This window comes from Mchenga conophoros, linkage group LG10 (genome assembly GCF_057382185.1).
Source record: "Mchenga conophoros isolate Kocher_MC1m ecotype Shallow Benthic linkage group LG10, M_conophoros_male_GT1.1, whole genome shotgun sequence".
NCBI classification, from domain to species: domain Eukaryota; kingdom Metazoa; phylum Chordata; class Actinopteri; order Cichliformes; family Cichlidae; genus Mchenga; species Mchenga conophoros.
The window spans coordinates 10,092,825-10,112,774 of NC_140535.1; the positions used below are offsets into that span (position 1 = coordinate 10,092,825).

The following is a 19,950-nucleotide window of genomic DNA, read 5'->3' on the forward strand; positions in this document are numbered from 1 at the left end:
CTTTCATTGAATGCAGAGTGTAATTATGGAATCTGTTTTTGATACTACCTTATTAATTGTGTTCATGGTCTTAAAAATACCCCAATATGTTAAGTACTAAAAGTTTTTTACATTAACATAGAAGATGGATACACTCCATGTGTTTAAATACTCCCTCTGTACAGTAATATTCATACTATATATTATATTTATGTTAACCTATTAGACTGACTTGCTAGTGAATAAATTTATAAAGGACTTTATTATGGTCATAGTTTCTCCAGCCTCACTGCACGCAGACGCACGCACACACACATATACACACACATGCATAATGAACTGATTAAAAATAGCAAAACTCAAAAAAGAAAGTGTGGAAGAATTATACAAGAGGAGAGCCTCTCACCTCATTAGGCATAATTTTGCAAGATTATAGGCTGGCAGAGTTGATGATTCTATAATGAAACTGTCAAAAAGACATACTACTCTCGTATACTGCATGTTGCTTCTATAGATCACTGGACTGTAATATTTTGCTTAATATAACTATATTACTTTTTTTCTCCTTTTTTCTTTTAATTTTCAGTTGCAAAAGATAGTAACAGCATCAGTAAGAGGACACTGGACCTAGACAGGGACCTCTTCACACACTCATCAACGCAGGACACAGAAAGTGAAGTCCATTCCATCACTACCGTCTCACCAATGAACATCCCCAACCACCAGCCAGTCTTCAAGGGCCTGCTGCTTCATGAGCATTTACTTACAAGGGACTTCCGGGGGGACCAGCATTTTTTTCGGAAGGATGGCTATGTGGCTGCATATCCCACCATGCCAGGCTCTGTGTCTGCTCCAAATGCAGCAGACCTTGTCACTCAACTTGTGCCCCATGAGGATGCTCCAGCTTTTTCAGATGTTGCCTCTACTGCTACTGTGGCTGCCACATCACCGCTGACTACATTTTCCCCCACAACACCAGCACTGCCCATGTCTATGCCTCAAAAGAAATCAAAGGAGAGGACCAGGGGGACAGACAAGGTCGATCCAACAACACACTCACTTACCACCCAGGTGACACCAAATAACAGAGGTTCAGGTGGTGAAAACAGCGGAGTACCTCCCTCATCTTCACTAGGAAGTCAGCCTCAGAGTTTGGGTGCTTCTCCGGAAGAGGCCACCTCGGGGAAGATGGAAAAGGGGGAAGCTAGTGAAATGGCACTAAAAAACAAAACCAGCCCTGGTCATCAGCTCCACAAGCTCACTCCGGCTTCTTCAGAGAAAGACACCACAACAATGTCCACGACTGTTACCACAACTACCACCATCACCACCATGCAAACATCAGGTAGGCAGAGTAATATTCTTTTTCTTTTTCTCTGACTTTCAAGGATGTACTGTACTGAGCTGGACATTTACCCTTAAATATAACACATGTATCCCAGAGGAAAAGAAAATTAAGCATCAAATCCTCAGCATTACTCCTGTTCATTTTGCATTCTGCACACAGCTATTCATCTTTCCGTCAGGGATAACGGAGTTGCTCATATGTCAAAAACAATCTGATTTTTCCTGATGTGTCCTGCCCGCCCTTCCCACTGGCCACAGAGGGCTGAAGGCCCAGATGAGTAGTGTCAGAGAGGATCTCTGCAGAGATAGTTAGAGGGTTACAGGGCCAGGGAGACACAGGTGGGCTGTCAGAAAGATCAGTGATCCGGGAAAAAGGGAATCACTTGTCATTTTACTTTCTTCCACAGAGCCGTGTAGTCTGAATTTCACTGACCCTGAGGGTAACATTGAAATCCTGCAGCAACTTGACTCGGGAGTGGAGTGTAACTACTTGATTACTGTCTACCTGGGATATGGCATCGAAGTTCAGGTCAGTGCTAAAAGCTCACAATAATTATAATGTTAGTAATTTGATGAACGTTTGATGAAGTGGCTGTTTGGTAAGTTTCAAAACTCCATTAAGTAGCCACCTGAGAACAGGCTAAAACCAGCTCTAGCCAAAGCACTGCAAGAACTTTGGGATAAAATTTGAGGTCTGAAAAGGTGGAATCTAATGATATTGTCAGGTTGTGTGGAGCGTAAAGGTTAGGGCCCAACTGCAGGAAGCTGAAGGTTGAAAAACCACAAAAAGTGATGGAAAAAAGACAAGACAAGACAAGACAGTGCGTGAGGAATAGACAAGGGAAAAATAACAAATGCTATGACAAATGCTAACTCTGCAGTCTGCTAAAGGGAAGACAGGACTATTTATAACAGAGGGCTGATTGGGGAATGACAGATAGGAGAGTGGTGAAGGCAATCAGGACAATCAGGTAGAGACAGATAGGAAGTAAAACTAAGAAAATAAACTTTCAAAGTAAAGCAGGAAATAGCCAAAGGAGACTAATATAATGAATGCTAACACTTAACAAGATGCCAACCTAAGAGAAAGATACTGAATGTGGACATAAGGAGACTCACACTACACATGAAGAAAGAGACAAAGGAAATAAACTACAATGAAGAATAATTCAATTTCATTTCAATTCTATTTGTATGCCAAATCACAACAACAGTCGCCTCAAAATGCTTTATATTGTAAGGTAGACCCTACAATGATGCATGCAGAGAAAAAACCAACAATCATATGACCCCCTATCAGCAAGTACTTTGGCGACAGTGAGAAGGAAAAACTCCCTTTCAACAGGAAGAAACCTCTGGCAGAATAAGGCTTAGGGAGGGATAAGAGAAGGAAGACAAAAAATGTAATAATAATTAAGATGTGAACCAAAACACTGGATTACCAAAGCTGAACTTCATTACAAGGTCAAAAATAAAGTAATATCAGAAACTGTAGACTGAAAATCACAAGAACCAAGGTTCAGAATGGGATACCAATAGAATCATGTAAAAAGGAAATCCCAGTTTTTAACATATACACACAGAGATCAAAATGTCATAAATCTTAAAAAAACAAACAAACAAACCAAAACACACTAAACTTTTTTAAATAGTGAAAACAGCTGTCAGTGTATGGAGACAGTGAACCAAAATACTAACTCTGCAGTCTGACAAAACAATTAGCCTAAAAAGGCTATAAAGCTCATGGGAGCTGGGAGGAAATGCATAATTGTTTGTGGGTTTGTCAGAGCGACCCAAAAAACATGTTCCATTGTTAATCTAAAAATACTGATTATAGCCATTTCAACCTGAACTGTGCTTTCTGATGCTTTATAAAATGCTTATTAAACCAGTAAAGAGCAGTGACATATTTTGGTTTAGTTTAAGCAGTAACAGTAATTTCTGGTCTTGTGTGGGTTGATAGAGATAGAAATGCAATGAATTACTGGGTTGAGTGGGTGGATGGGGACACAAGTGATGGGGTCTGTCTCAGGTTGAATGTTTGCCTGGTAAGTCTTTTCACAAAAGGTTATAAAAATTAACTGTCAGTGTATGCGCTCCCTGGCATTTGCAATTCTTCAAACGCCTCATTTACCATTGGAGACTTTATAAAATGTGTGAGCTTTGTCTTGCTGCCTCTGGGGGGCGAAGATAAGTCTTGACAGAGTATATGTTTGAGAGTGTGCCTTTTTTTTCTGAAAGCTTCCTCTGGGTAACTTAAGTAAATCTTGAAGCACTTATAAGCACATGCACACTCACCCGCACATGTGCATGCATACCCACGTAGGCATTTGATGTATCAGCTTTTTGCTTTCACAGCTTCTCCAGTGCTTTTGGCAGAAGATTTCTTGAACTGAAGGGCTATAAAGCGAAAATATATAGACATTTTATATTCACACATCAGTTGGGCTTGATAAAGAAATAAGATGAAGCCATGCATTTCAAACCACCATGCAAGCAGACGGGGGCCACTTTTCCCCTCCCTCCTGCAGACAAGCTGATAGTGATCTGATGGCAAACTTACAGACAATTGCTTGGCACGACTGAAGAGATTGAGGAAACAAGGCCCCTGTTCCTTGGGAATGCATGAAGTGACTGAAGGTGGAGAGATAGAGATTGAAATCAAGCATGTGTCATGCCATGCCTTTTCATCAGCACTGTGTGAAGCTCTTCTTCAGGGAGCCTATCCAAGATTTGGAAGGTTATAAAAGGAAAAAAAGATTATCACAGAGTAGCAATGTGGCGTAGCAATGTCCTCATACAACCATATGCAAGGAGAACAACCTTAAACCATAAAATATAACCTTAAATTGGAACTATTTTGTTTTTTCACTTGTGAGTAATTTGTGCAAGCAAGCAGAAAAACTTGAATGTATTTATTCCTACTTAATAGTAATTTAAAATTAAATATGAATATTTAACATTAATATTAATTTGTTACATTCTTTTGCACTACTCCATAACATGTGACCAGTAACCAGATTACACTTTTCACTATTAAATTCAGCTAATACATTACACAAAGGTTCTTCAATTATCTGCATGTTGGAAGGATAGAGGAGAAAAACATCAAACAAACATGCTTTTTGTCTGCCTGTGCTCTTACACTACAGTCATCTAATTTCAGCTCATCTGTGGAAGAGGAAAATAGTGGCGTGGTCATTACATTTATCTTTATTAACCAAAAAGACGAGAGACAAGTGTATTATACTGCTAACTAACTAAATAACTGCTAAATAGACCCTGTGCACGAGAAAATGCTAACTTCCTGGTTTGAGACCGGATGTGGGGTTGTATATTTCCGGTAGCTTTACTTTGCGGTCAATCGCTACTGCGGATCAGGTAGCGAAACTCGAAAACGGAAAGATCGCGTTAAGTTACAAAGAGGAGAAGGTGGGAACACTCACCACTGTTGTGTCATAAAAAATCTAATGATTAGTTTTGACGTTTAAAGAGTTTAGATCGATCAGTTGTTTACATCACTCAACACAAGCAGAACTGCATTACAGAATCAGAAGACACATCGTCCACATTCAGAAGCACATCTCTGTATAGTGACAGTTATTATGATTTAAACAGGAAAATGTTCAGCATTCAAACTATAGGTGAAGAATAGTCAAACCAGATGTTTCCCCCGTTATGTCGATATCAGCTAGTCAAGTACACACCTACACAGCATGTTAACAAACCGTGAAAAAAAAAGCCACACAAAAAATGAATGATTGCTGGTAAGGGTTTCTATACATTAGTATTTACGAAGGGTATGTTGTGACTTACCTTCAAAATTACAGTGGTCCCTCGCTATAACACGGTTCACCTTTCACCTCGCTGTTTCGCAGATTTTTAGTGCAAGTTTGCATGTTTTATTTTATGTCACATTGTGTCCTGCGTCCTGATCGCTGCAGACGATCTCCTCCGTGACGTCTCTCCTGTACAGTACAGAATCGCTGCATCGATCGCTAGCAGTGTGACTCTTATTTTTAGAACATAACACCTGTGATAAACGAGGGGCAGCTGTTTACAGATACTGAGAAATATAACATTTGAATCCCTTTTCTCTTTTGCTGTGAGGCGGGGGGGTAACATCGACAAGTCGATGAACAGCATTTACAGATATATTGGGTAAATGCCCAAGACATCTATAGAAATGTAAATCGCTGCTTGATTCATTCATTTGCTTAACTTGTTTTGGACCGTAAACAGGGCGCGAATAGGACACCGGAAACAATGCTCCCCACAAGAGTTTCCGCACCGGAAGTAGCATATGCTAACGTGCACATAGTCTATAGCATGCTAACACAAAGCTAGCCTAGAAGTCAGAGCGGCACTAAAGCTCAGCGTATCCCAACCCCAGTCTAACAGCCTGACGCTGAACTTTATCAGGTAACAAAGGCAGTGATGAACACAGTAGTGTTCCTCAATGTTTGGTCTCCTTTGCTTCTGTCCCAACTGTTGAGAGGGCCCAGTTGTTTTTAGGGTATTAGGAAGTGAGCACAAAGGATGGGAATTCACTCTTGTTGTTTCTTTTTTTAAATCTGTGGGTAAATAGATGGTAAATACCTTTTCCCCCCTCTTTTTTTTCTGTCTTTTTTCTCTTTTCCACATGTATAATTGTTAATGTATGTAATGACTTTAAATGTATATGATTCCCTTTGTTTTTGTGGTTTGTTCTGTTTTGTTTTTGTGTTTGTGCTGATAATGAATAAAAACTGTTGAATCATGTGGGAAAAAAAGGCAGTGATGAGCAATCAAGTTACAGCCTCCCTTTCTACCTGTTCATGTTTCTAAAATAGGATCATCATGATGATACTTTAAAGTCTCTTTGAGCTTTGCTTTATGGTGTCAGCTTTGTGTTCGCGTACAACTACTAAAAAAAGATCCACATTAGGATAGTGATTTGTGTTGGTGTGTGGAACTGTACCATAAGGTTTGTGTTGTTAACTGGTAATTGTGAGACATTGCATTTCAGGTCATTTTACAGAGTAACAAGAAAGTAATGTAACAAGTAAGTCACAAATTACTTTTCTCTGGTGAGTATTAAACCTGCTGAAGGTATAAATAACACGTTACAGTCCGGCTTCCCAAAACAATTCCCAATCCTAGTTGGAACACAAATACAGCCTTTCTTTAAGTGGTTAAGCCAAAGCTGAAGTGCTGAACCCTAAGCTGAATGCAAAGCAGAGTTGAAGCCCAAAAAGTACTGGTAGAAATGGAGGCTAAAATGGTACAAGCCTGACTTGAAGATCAGGCTCTGGCTACTGGGCTGGTATCAGTATACATTGAGCTTTAACATCACTCTGGCTGCTTTTCTAGCTTTGTGTTAGCATGCTGTCTGTGGAGATACAAAAAGCTGATGTTGTGTTGGTAGTATACTTCAGTTGTTTCTTTCCTGATTGCAGTTTGCACTTTAGCACTCGGCTCTCGTCCTTTTGTGCAATAAAGGTAAAAGATCTAAAATTCCTCAGAAATTTTCTGTGGACTACTGTGGACCATTAGACCATTTCCCACCTCACTTATTATTGTATGATATTTACGTAACAATATTAAAATGCACTGAGATGACTGTTGTTGTGATTTGGGGTTATATAAATAAAACTGAAGTGAAACTGCTCAAGATAAAGTTACTTCATCTAATCACTCTCCTCTTCAAATCCTACATTCTTATTTTTGACACCCAGATTAACCATTTATAATAATAAACTGGAAAAACACTTGGAAATCAAAGGGTTTCACAAAAGCCACCATTTGGCCCAACATTAAAAACAGGAGTATAATCAAATAAAATGCCTATTAAGATTTTCAAGCACTTTCACGTTCTGTAACAGCAGGTGTCTTCTTTGTAGGCAGCCCTTTGTGTGGAGGTTTTTGGGAGATTTTTCACTAAGATATCATTGTAAATCAACAGTTGCTTGTTTAAGTGGAAAGGTATAAAGTTGGTCTCTACTAAAGTTTAAAATCCTTCCTTTTTTTTTAGTAATTTTGAGATAAACAGACAAAAACATACCCATGTTGGCAGGGATGAATTAGATTAAATTACCAGTTGTTGTAAAAAAAACAATTGATTGCTTTCACTTGTCTGATGAGCCTATTTGCAATAATTACATATTGATCTGTGAAGGGATCACACCTTCCCTTCAATTTCTCCAGTTAGGTTATGGATTTGTTGGTTTGCTAGAAACATACAAAATAACTCCAACCTGGGTTAAAAGCTCTTAGTGCCCACTTTTCAAGCTGTGTACTGATACAATTTACATTACCAACCATTAACACAGATTGAATGCACCACACTTTGTACCAGAGGAGCTGTAGTAGAGACATTATCATGAAGGGGCCTCTATTCTGGAAGGTAGCCATCAGTACAGAAGGCAGGGGAGGAAAATTAGATGAAGGAAATAATCTGAAGGGCAAATATGGAGACTGTGATAAATATTTATATGTTGCTGTTATGTACCTATGGCTCAGAGAAAAAATATAAATCTAAACAGCATTCAGAAACCCCCACTGAATTCTACCTGCATTGAAAAAAAAAAATCCCACAGAAATTGGTGGGGAATAAATAAGCAGAATCAAACCTTTTCTGTATTTAGTCAATATTCCTTTCAGCAGTCTGGCTTCTTGTGAGAGAGGGAGGATGAACAATGCATCACGAGAGTTTACTGCCCCCAGCCTGACTGTTCAACCCCTCTGCCACGGCTAACAGAATGCATTGCCCCATCTGGTGATTCTGAACATATAATGATTTTTTTCGTGCAAAATAACTGCAAATATTAAGAAGCTGCTCTAACATGCCTTTTAGCACTAACCTAAACTATTAGTCACTACCCCTGCCCCAAACCCCCCCAAAACAAAACAAAAAATAAACAAAAAAGACCAAAAACCAAAAAACCAAACCTAAAAGTAGTTTTGAAAAGGGCAGGCTACTTTGACATTAGGTGCAGGTTTTAATTGTTATCTCCTGGCCTTGTATTCAATAGTTAAATACAGAAAATATGTACAGGATGATAGCCTGCGCAAACTATGAGCTGGATATGAGATGTAAAATACTGATTTCCATCTGACACTCACTCCTATTTTATGAGGTTAGCTGTGATGAATTCCTTTAAAGCCACAACACTAGGGACTAGGGAGAAGTTTTTTTTATGGGTTTAATTCCAACCTCGGCTCTGAAACTGATTGTAGATTCAAATTGTGAAAATAGGAAGAATTAGAATCAAACTTAATTTAATATTGAATAAAGATAAAGACTCATGGGCTTACAGATGCCATTAGACAGTCCTATGGAGTACAAATGCTACCAAATCAACAGGAAGGAACATGTTTGTCCCTTTTCCCACTGTTTAAATACACATGGAGGTGATTTTTTTTCAGCTGTGAATTAGTGATATCTAAAGCAGATCTTATCTCTATATCAATCTCCCCTGACACTTTTGCAATAAGGTTTTAGGGGAGGACAGATGGAGGTTTTCCAGAACTGGACTGTGGCATTAAAGTGCTTAGAATCTGTTATGGTGCTTTTTTTTATTTATTTGATCAAATAAATCCAGTGGGTTAGCTAGATATCAATGCTTTCCAGGCCATCTGTCCTGCTCTGATTTCTCTGTTTCCTCTGCTTGCTGAACTACCTGCCTGGGTCTCAAGCAGAAACCATTTGAGCCGATGCACTGGTTGTCTCAGTTCTGTTTCATACCCGATTCTACATTCTGGCTCAAAGCAGTTGTAATGTGTGAGTACCATTGGTTAATGCATTACTAGAATTATAAACCAATTGCAAATCTCTCCAACTGTGTTGAAGTCTGATTATATTAGTGTTCCCTCTGTCAGTGCGCCCCAGGGTGGCTGTGGCTACATTGTAGCTTGCCATCACCAGTGTGTGAATGTGTGTGTGAATGGGTGGATGACAGGTTGTGTAAAGCGCTTTGGGGTCCTTAGGGACTAGAAAAGCGCTATACAAATACAGGCCATTTACCATTTACCATTTCCCATTTACTGACAAGCTTATACTACTATAATTCACGGTAATGTTCAGGAGTTACTATGCAGTCAGTACTCTATATTTTTTTTAGTCTTTCACCATCAACTTTTATTTACTTTACCCAGTTATTTTTCCACCTTGCTCTCATCTATTTTTTTTCCAATTCCTTCTCTCTTCTGGTTTGTCTAATCCACTTCATAGTATTTGAGCAAAGGGGAGTAAATTAATAGAATATGGCAACCAATTAGCATGACTCCAGTTGATTTGATGTTCCATTCATTTTCTTCCGCTAATCATGACTGATCATGGGGGCAGCAGCCTAACCAGAAGAGGCCCAGACCTCCCTCTCCCTGGCCAACTCCTCCAGCTTGTCCAGGGGAACACCCAAGTATTCTCAGGCCAGCCAAGAGATATAATCTCTCCAATGTGTCCTGGGTCTATCTCCTCCGGGTCAGAAATACCTGGAACACCTCACACAGGAGGCGCCCAGGATGCATCCTTGTAAGATGCCCAAACCACCTCAGCTGGCTCCTTTTTTGATGTGGAGGAACAGCGGCTCTCCTCTGAGCTCCTAAATGATGGCCAAACTCCTATACCTATCTGTAAGGGACACCAGCCACCCTTCGGAGAAAGCTTATTTCTGCCGCTTGTATCCACGATCTCGTTCTTTTGGTCACTACCCAGAGCTCATGACAATAGGTGAGGGTAGGGACTTAGATCAACCGGTAAATTGAAAGCTTTGCTTTTACGCTTTTTAGCTCTCTCTTCACCACAACGTACTGGTACAGCGTTTGCATCAATGCAACTGAATCTGTCCATTCACCTCTGGCTCCTTTCTCCCTAACTCATGTACAAGAACCTGAGATACTTAAAAAAAAAAAAAAAAAACACATCTTACAGTAAAAGAAAAGAAAACTTGCCCTTTGCTTGTTTCCTTAATTAAACCTTATGAATATCAAAGGCTTTCAGTCTTAGTGGAGAAATTTAAAACTTCCAAGTTTTTATTTTTAATCCTGAGAGGAGTAAATATTGCTTCAGACACTTCCAAAGTAAAACAACAACAGCACCCCCCCCTCCCCCCCCCCAAAAAAAACCCCAAAAAAAAAAACAAAACAAAAAACAACAAGACAAAAAATAACAAACCTAATTAGCTCATGGCTGTATATGCTAATGAATGACACTGAAGGTAGGGTCGCCAAGGATGACCATCAATGAAATGCCCCTTTAAGGATTAAGATGTTACAGAGCATGCCAAGAGTTTATAGCTAAAACTGACTTGAGGGTTAATGATTGGTATTTGATGCTGCTTCTGTGACCATGCTCCTCTGACTCCAATCAATAGTCATGTTAATAAGCGGCACAAATACTTGACACACAGGCCCCTCTCAGTGCTGGTTGAATTGCTGTATTGATCCTTGCACTCCGATTTTAATTCTAGCATTTCTTACAAAAGAAGCAAACTGCACAAGGCATTGACCCTGGCTGAGGGTGGCTGATGAGGGAGGGAATTAAATTTGTTTTGTTGGCGTTCAGTGACCGCTGGTGCTCGTTTCAGATGGAAGTGCCACAACAAAGATGGAAAGATTTTCAACAAAAGCGAGTCTCGGCACTTTTGTAAAAACAAAAGTTCCACTCGTAAAATTCTTTGAAGAACGTAATCACGCGGTGTTTTAACAAGGTAATGTTTAGGCCATTCTTTGGATCGGGTCCCAGGCAGCACAAACGACAAAGGACACCGCAGATGTGTCACAGGGAAACGAGTCTGACTGAGGAATGGAAGCCAGCGGAGGCTTGCTGCCTTTAATCAACTTGAGATGAGGCAAAAGGAAACCTTCATCAGCCTTTGCTGTGGGTGAGTAAGTCAGGTCATAAAGAAGGCCAGTTTGATCTTGATGAGCTTTTCAGGGCTTTGGCGAGATGAGTTTTCATGGCGCCTTGCAATCCTGAGAGGAATGCTTTCAGGTGACACTAATTGCTCCTCCACCCAGCTAGCTGTCATAAAGGAAGAAGAAGAAGTCTGTCTGGCAGAAGGTGAAGTCGTCTCCCCCCCCCACACAACTCTTTTAGTGCCATGATGAGAGTGGGAGGGTAGAGATGCATGCTTGAAAATATGAAGAGTAATCAGTAATGCATGAATTTAAATCTATGCAAAAAATGCAGTGTAGCAAATAAACCGAGGTGTCAAGGCCTGAGAGAAAATGAAGCTGATTTATCAAAAAGAAAGAATCTCATCTAATGAAATGGCTTCTAATGTCTGAGTAACTGAGCAAATAGAACAAAAAACAAAACCCCAGCATCCACTGTTTAACTTATCACTAAGGTGGTTGCATTTGGTAAACTCAAGAGCCAGCTCAAATTAAACACAAGGGACAATGAGTGAGTTATTGTATGCAGCTTCTGGCTCCTGCACATTCTCATTAACATTCAGCATTTGCTTATTGGTAAGAATCCATTGTTTTAGACAGCAGGGCAAACAGGACATGGCCTTGACTGTTTTATGTAGAGGTGAATGTTCAATTAAGATAACGTTTTTATATAATGAGCACTACAACTCCTTTTTTTTTTTTTTTGCTTGCACAAATCTATCCAGAGATACACGAAAACTGCCAACTGGATGAGCCAAAAATTATTCAAATGGCAGTGGTTGTGATGGTGGTTGTGGTGGGGGAGGCACAAGCAAGGAAGCAAGGTAGACACATTTCTGGTATGTTCCAGTTTATAAGCCAGGGGATTTTATCATAGTAATTATGATACTGCAGCTGGTGAGTCCAGTGGCTGTTGATTTATTGCCCCCAGCGGCAGGGTCATTTAATTTCCATGTATAGCGGTATCATTTTGATTACATACAGCTCATTTCTGCATAAGCAATAGCTCCTGTGAGTCAGTGTAAATGTTCATTACTTTTTGCCACCAGATGTTTTCAACAATAAAATATCAGTGAGAGCAAGCCTCTGTGGACAGTTAACTCATTTTGCAGATAAATGAATAAATTAGTGAACAATGCCCATATCTCACGTGTATGAAGTCAGATTGGTTTGATATAGTGTCTATTTTAGGACACCAGGAGAAACATTTGGGTTTTGTCCAAACTGCATTTGTACTTTACATTTTTAAACATAAATATCAAAGTTTGAAATAACTCCTGGCTTTATAATATGGATTATTTAGTTTATATTTAGTATTAGATTAACTGTACAGTATGACGCAATCACTGCATGAACTCTGTGTTTGGCTGTTTTCTGTTCAAATGTGATAACACCCCTACACACTGTTGACGCACACAATAGTACAGTTCAAAGAAAGCTCCTTGTCCTACAGGGCTACACAGCAAGATCAAGGTGTTCAGTCCTACAAATATCATTGTCTTTTTGAACGTTATAATGGACATTTTCTTTCATAGTTAGTATTCCAAGTGCAATTCTAGGCCTCACAATTGTACTGTAGCCTTGCAGGATAGTGTGTTCATTACAGTGGTTTGAAAAGACACAGGGTAGAGGAGAGGGGTGACCTTCTCTTCTCTAGTCCTCTCATTTTGATTTGTCTCTGGAAAAATATTGGACCATGGGTTGGGAGAAAGATAATGCTACTAGAGAAAGTGCACCTTATCCAAGGTCGGTGTTGCATTTCTTTTATTGCCCTGAGCTTATTTCATGAAAAAAAGAAAGAAAAAAAGAAAAAGAAAGATATTCTGTCCTCTCTCAACATAATTCTGAAAATGGAACACCATACTGTATAGATGGCACCCTGTGATAATGATGTGGTTGGTGCAGAAGTGTGCTTGGTCAGCCAAATCCCTGGCCACACAAATGTGTCTGCTGAGGCAGGGATTCCAGCTAGGACTTACCATAATACTGCTCTCATTACAGTCCAGAGGAACACGCATGTGTGTGTGCTCTTCCACACACACACATACAAGTGTATGTGTGTGTGTGGTGTATGTGTGTGTGAGTGTGAGTGTGAGTGAGACAGTGAGTCCCTGTGGGCATTTGGCTGTAGCACTGGAGAAGATAAGGTAGTCTGATGTCTCCTGACATGGTCAATGATTCATAATTGAGGCAGGACAGCTGTTGCTGGGTGCACTGACAGGTCCCAGGGTGGATGACAGATGATAGGGCCCTCTGGGGCTGAGCTATCTATCAGTCCAAATGTTCTCTGTCCACTATCTGCTCACCTATCCTTCATAAGCCTCCCTGATATATGTAAACCAAGTAGTCACAGATCCGCAATCTTGTTCTGCTCACTGAATATGATAAGTTGTTGCAGTATCAAAGACTACTGTCGATACCGTATCCAAGGTGGACATCAAATAATTAAGAATCCAATTTACAATCAAATTATCTTCTGTGTTTCAGTGAATTCAAATGCTGTTTTTAAACAAAGCCACAAAAAGCTCTTAAGTGAATATTAAAAATGACAAAAATAAAAATTTTTAATATTTAATGTTCTGCACCATAGACAAAGCAACATTTATAAATCAGAGCTTTTCTAGCAGGTCCACCACAAGCCCATGATAGTGAGAGTAAGTATGCTACGAAAGTGTTTGTTTCATTGTGCTCTGGAAGCCACTATATGGATGTCTCCTCTGTTAAGACACTTTTATTGTGAGTTGCAATAAAGGTGTCACAGCAAGTGTTAATCTTTTTTTAAGGCATCAACATCAAACGTCTGAAAGCCAGGACAAAACACATTGGTGACAAAAAAATGATGCACTAAAGTAAACCAGTGGGATTGTGTAATGTTTTACACTGTACAGTATATACTAGAGGGTTTTTTTTCTCATTTCAGAAGGAAATTATTGTATTTATAGCACAGAAAGACTTCTTATCTCACAGAGTGAACTTTACATTTTGCATGTGCTTTTACCTGGAACAACTGTGCATCTGGGAATCGCCACTATCTGATTAGTAACTACAAATTAATTATAGTTTCCTCAATAACTGTAACTGCACAATTAAATGTACATAATAACACAATGCAGTTAAGATGACATCATTCACATCTGTTTTCTACGGCTCTCATTTGCTAAATTTGACAGGCTAAATTGCAATTCCACATTGACTACGTTTCAGTCTCATTCTTTGAATATATCAGTGTGACTGTTAAAATCAAGGAGAATTACTGTGCTCTCCTGTGAGCCTGTAGGGAGAATTATTAGGTTATAAAACAGTCAAATAACCTAAATAATCTGATTTCCAAAAACACTGTGCCCACAGCCTTGTCATTCTCATTACCCTTGAGGAATTGAGAATCTGATTCTAAAGTCACGTTTCATTCTTTTATTACTCACTGTGACACTCCTATTTAAGGCACATGCAACTATGCAACTCCAAAAAAAAAAGCATCTTGGCATCTTTGACCTGATGACTGACTGCTTGTTGTGCACCTTGTATCCCAGAAAACCTTCAGAGATTGGGTTTAAATCTGGCATTGATTAAAAAAAATCTAATCAAAGTGGCTGATCTCATGGATAATTCCGGAAGAAGTCACCTCTAAGCTCAGGCTTGCAGCGTCCATCAGCCTCTCTGCAGTCATTGTCAGCACCTCCTCGACTGAGTGACAGTTTGTCTACGTGACCAAATTCATTTTGCTACCATCGTGTGACTAGTACTCATCTTGCCCACTGTCTCAGCTTTTCCAAGCTGCTGCACTAACAATCCTGCAACATAGCCTAGGGCAACCTTTTTTTTGCCTCATGACATACCTGAAACCTAAGCCCACTACCTGTGACAGCATTCAGTTTCACATACTGTGCCGACCTCTTGAGTTTTATACATGGCTCGGAAAATGGGAAGATATTTCAGAAGACATTTATTTAAACATATGCAAACATAAATGAAAGTATATAAGGCAAAAGTTTAGAGTTACAGCAACAGTTCACAAAGTTTTACCAAGCTTAAGTTTGTGAACATCTCTTGTGTTGTTCTTCTTCTTGTGTTCTTGGCAGAACTTAGTCTTTTCTCATAGTTTTTCATAGTTTCTTGACAGCCACCTTTCCAGTAAGACTATTTCTAATGATCCTTTGACGAACAGTAGACTGATAAACCAAAGAACTAGTGTCAGATCATTGCTTAATTGTTTGTTGCTTAAAGATGTGACTTTCAGATACAGTTCATGCGCTCCCAATAGTTTTTCAGCCTGACACTCCTTTTATCCTCCACTTGTACAGTTTCCTTCGAATTTTTAAGGATACACTGGACACCAATGCCATATCTTTTGGCAATCACCTTGTTGGTGCAAAAATACAATGACACAAACTGTGTCATCTTTATTTTTTGTAGATTCAACTAAAGACATGGAAAAAAATATATGTTTTTGCGACATGCTACTAATAACAAAGGTCCAAAAGATATAACCTGTGAGTGTCGCTTTGCTAGGTTGTCTATTATGTGTAGACACAAAACAGGTTCATCTACTGATTTTAGGTGCCTCCTTCATGCTTGAATAATTCATAGTTCAGTATTAAATGGCTTAACAATCAAACAAACTGTCACGGTTTGCGGGGCAAGCCGTGTGGATTTGTAGTAAGGACCCAAAAGGCGGCAGCTCTGGTGCAGGTGAGTGTTTATTTACAGCAGTGGGTACAAACAGCAACGGGGTGTGAACATGAAACCGAAACCTAAACTGGGTAAACTAACAACACAAACCAGGAATGACGGTGCAGGGAGGTCCGGGGAAACACAGACGAACCAGCGATTACTAAGACAGAAAATACAACTTAAATACACTCAGAACACAGGGAGATTACACACAGGTGGGAGACACAGCTGGGAGTGATTAACATGACGAGACCAGGGAGGCAAACTGAAAACACTCACATAAGATGCAGACCTTCACAATAAAACAGGAACACACGGGGGGAACAGGGTAAACACCAATTAGAGAACAGAACCAAAATCGCGAAGAGAAAACACAAAACGCTGGGTCAAAAGGACCCAGGATCATGACACAAACAAACAAACACATTTCCTCTGAAAATGGTTGGGTGCAAAGACTTGACTGAATATGAAGGAAAAAGCAGCCAATGTTCGAAGAATAACTTTAAAAGATCTTTAGAAAGCCTGAAGAACTATTGTTCAAGACCACTTCAAAAACAAGAAAGACACGAGGAGTGGTTTAATTTTACAGATTACTGTATAGAATTACTTAAGATTATTTAGCTGCTTGGCCACCAACATCCTGTTGCGCTTCAGTTTTCTATGGCAGCGGTTTTCAGAGCAATGTCTCAGCGTACTCTACAACCTAAAGAAAACAGCAATTAGCTTTAGAACATAGTGAACCAGAGACTGGTCGAGACCAAAAATAGTGCTGAAAGGCAAGATTAGACTTGCATTTTCCAAGTGGTCAGAAAAAGAAACCCAGCTATAACTGATGTGCACAACATGATAAACAACAAATAGAAGACGCAGGAATTTATACAAGGGCAAACTGAGAACTAATAATGGGAGTGGAAACAGCTCTGGAACAAGAACAGGGGATGACAATCAACGCAACGAGATAGGCGAGAAAGTAAAACTAAATACAACACGAGAGAAAGCAAAAGGCAACAACTCTTATCTGGAAAACCAAGAGCTGACTAAAAATAAAAAGCCAATTTAAAAAAGTAGAAAAAAGTCAAATGATGATAGAAGAATATATATATACAGGACACAGGGGAGGGGAAGAAAATAACAAGCAAGGAACCAAATAATTACTAGGACTCTAAGGTAAGCTAGCAAGAACCAAACTTCAGCATGAATAATGCAAAACTCAAAGAACCATAAACTATGCAAAACTCAAACCCTGGCATCAAGACCCAGGGACCATGACAGACTAAACAATATGTGTGTCAGATGAGAAGAACAATGAATTATAAAATCCCATCAACCTACAATGACATAATGTTCTAGCAAAACCCAGTGATGAATGTACCATCTTTTATTATCATATAGAATGATGATTAGGATCTGTTGTTGGATTTTTATTTTCCTTTTTGACTTCTGCCAATAATTAAATAAATGATGCTCCAAATGTCTTTACACAGACCGTTTTACTACATACAGTAGTCCTGATTCCTTTGCCAAATTTAGCTGCAGATTCTGAACCCAAGACATAAGGCGTTGCTAACAGACTGTTCTGCAGGCAGGCAGAAAACATAGAAGAAGAGGAATTGTGCAACAAACCATTAGTGGAATGACTCAGATAGATTCTACTATTAGTCAAAAATATGTTTTCATCCCAGCTGCAGGTTATCAAAGAAATGAAAGCAAACATGTTTTCTGAGGGGGAATATTAAGGGTGAATACATATGCTCAAACTAGTACTGAAAATAATATGTATGCAATGTAACATTTGATAATGTGTTGGTCTAATAAGAGCCTTTGCAGTTCTGTTGGAAAATTGTTTTTTTTGTTTTGTGAAATTGCACCAGTGAGAGCTGTTGTTTAATCTTATTGCATGGGTGTGTTTTTTTAGGTGCTAAATGTGAGCGTGTTGGAAGGAGAGCAGGTGACCGTGGAGGATACAGGAGGTCAAGAACCCTTCATCCTTGCCAATGAGTCGGTCTTGATGACTGGCTTAGTGCTACGCAGCTGGAGCAACCAGATCTCTATCAGTCTCCGTAGTGAGAAACGCCGCAATTCAGCATATCTCCTACTCCATTACCAAGGTGAGCAGAAGCTATACATTACTAGCTTTGGTGCCACATCATTCAAACACGTTACATTAAACATGACAACAGCTTATTGTTAAGCAGCAGCTTTCTATCAGGTAATGCTTATCCTCAAGCAAAGATGGTGCAGAGCTGGTGAGAGGCTGCAAAATGGTTGACTAATTGCATTTAAAATTGCTCTATTTCAAAACACTATCTGTTGACCTTCAGCTGGGCAATGATGTGTATGTGCCTTTTCCATTTAAATTTTTTCATTTGCCATTTCACGGATCACATTTGTAAAGAATCATTAAGTGTAATAAAGTAGTATCTGGTGTGTCAGCCGCAAATCCTGTCAGTAGAAATAGTTACTGTGTTGTTGGTGAATATAATGGCCTATAATTTCCAACCTCTCCCTCGCTTATTTTGTGTGTGACATTGATCTTCTATGTCTGTAACAATGTCTGTTTATCTTAGCAATCACACAAAGTGGCCGCCAATTACATGCCCCATCGATTTGAGCTGACGGTGGTCGCTGGTGGACAATTCATTCTACCACATTACTGTGGTACTTTCATCAGCTAGAAAATGAAAGGGGCCATCAGAACTGTGCGGCTGATGGGAGATAAATCAGCCCATCGCTGTTGGATGTTTGAATATCACTGTGAGGTCAGGCCGAATGATGACAGTGAAGGGTCACCACAGAACATACAGGGTGATGTATAGCTGGGAACACATGGTGATAAACAGTTGAAATATATATGAGTATTATTTTATATCAGTTGGTACACTTTTCACCTTTACCTGTCCCATTTGGATTTTGCATTGTTTAAACACCTCAAACTCAATTGAAGTAATGCAATGCAAATGCAAAAGTACAAAAAATAACATTGAATACATAATGTACTCTATAATATACAGGACATCCTTAAGTGAATAGCATACCTCCACCTTGGCATTGAAATTATGCATGCTGTATTTGCTGTAAAAAACAAACAATTAATTTCTATATTATCCTATATTGCACCAAAATAAGTCAACATTTTGCTGTGCTTCTCAGTTTTAACATTAGCAGGGCATTTTTTCCCAAAATTCCTGCCCACTATGAAAACAATTTAACATAATAGGCTTCCGTGTTATACTTCTTTGCCAACAATGTATCAAAAAAATGATCACACATGCAGCCTTGTCCGTCTAAAAACCTGTTTGGTTTGAAAGTTGATGGAACAAATTCAGCTACATTAATGAGAAAAATAGCAGGAGCAGATTTCATGAAGATTAGACATATCGGAGTCACGGAAGATATTTCAATTTGTGTTCTTCTGCTTTGCAAGCGGGGTATCTTCTTGTCCTTTACAATGGACTGTGAGAAATGTAATTGGACAAGCGTGGAGAAGCAGATAGAACTGTGGAGAGACGCATCTCAGCTCGTCTGTAATTAATATTTGCTACAGCACGAGCTTGTGATGGCAGACTGATGTATCTGTCTATAACAAGAGCTGTTTGACACTTGGAAAATAACTTAGTGTTTTTTACTGTTTATGTTAAGAGAACATAAAGTGTGGGAATGAAGAGGGGCTTACCACTCTCCTCATATGTTCTTATCAGCGTCTTTTTCTCAATACCCCCACATATGTTTGTGATCTTATCTAGAATTGAAAGTATAGTTAATAATATCATCTTAAGAGAATGTATGTCTCGATTGTTCAAATATTCTCCTTAAAAACTGATTTTGTTAAAAAAGGAAAAATCCGAAAAAATACTTACAGTTAGGGATTTTTCTTTTACTTTTTCTAATGCACAGATTAGCCATTACATGAAACCCGGTGACAGATGAAATGAATATGATCTGATGTGATTGAGCAATCTGAATGAGCATCAACGACATGCTGTGGATCAAGCCCAAATCCATGGAGATTCCGGCCCACAAACCCACAGAACGCAAAAGAGCTTCTGCCAGTGCTGTGTGCCAGACTCTGCATGATGC

General features: G+C 39.3%; 1 protein-coding gene across 2 annotated transcripts in view; it reads left to right on the top strand.

Moving 5' to 3' along the window:
* LOC146565377 (seizure protein 6 homolog) overlaps nt 1-19,950 on the top strand; it is a 97,246-nt gene that overhangs the window by 51,430 nt on the left and 25,866 nt on the right. For both annotated transcript variants that reach the window (XM_085288489.1, XM_085288490.1), the window contains exons 2-4: nt 566-1,324; nt 1,734-1,855; nt 17,789-17,981. In XM_085288489.1, the coding sequence (XP_085144615.1) occupies nt 566-1,324; nt 1,734-1,855; nt 17,789-17,981 (1,074 nt within the window). The remainder of the gene's footprint in view (nt 1-565; nt 1,325-1,733; nt 1,856-17,788; nt 17,982-19,950) is intronic.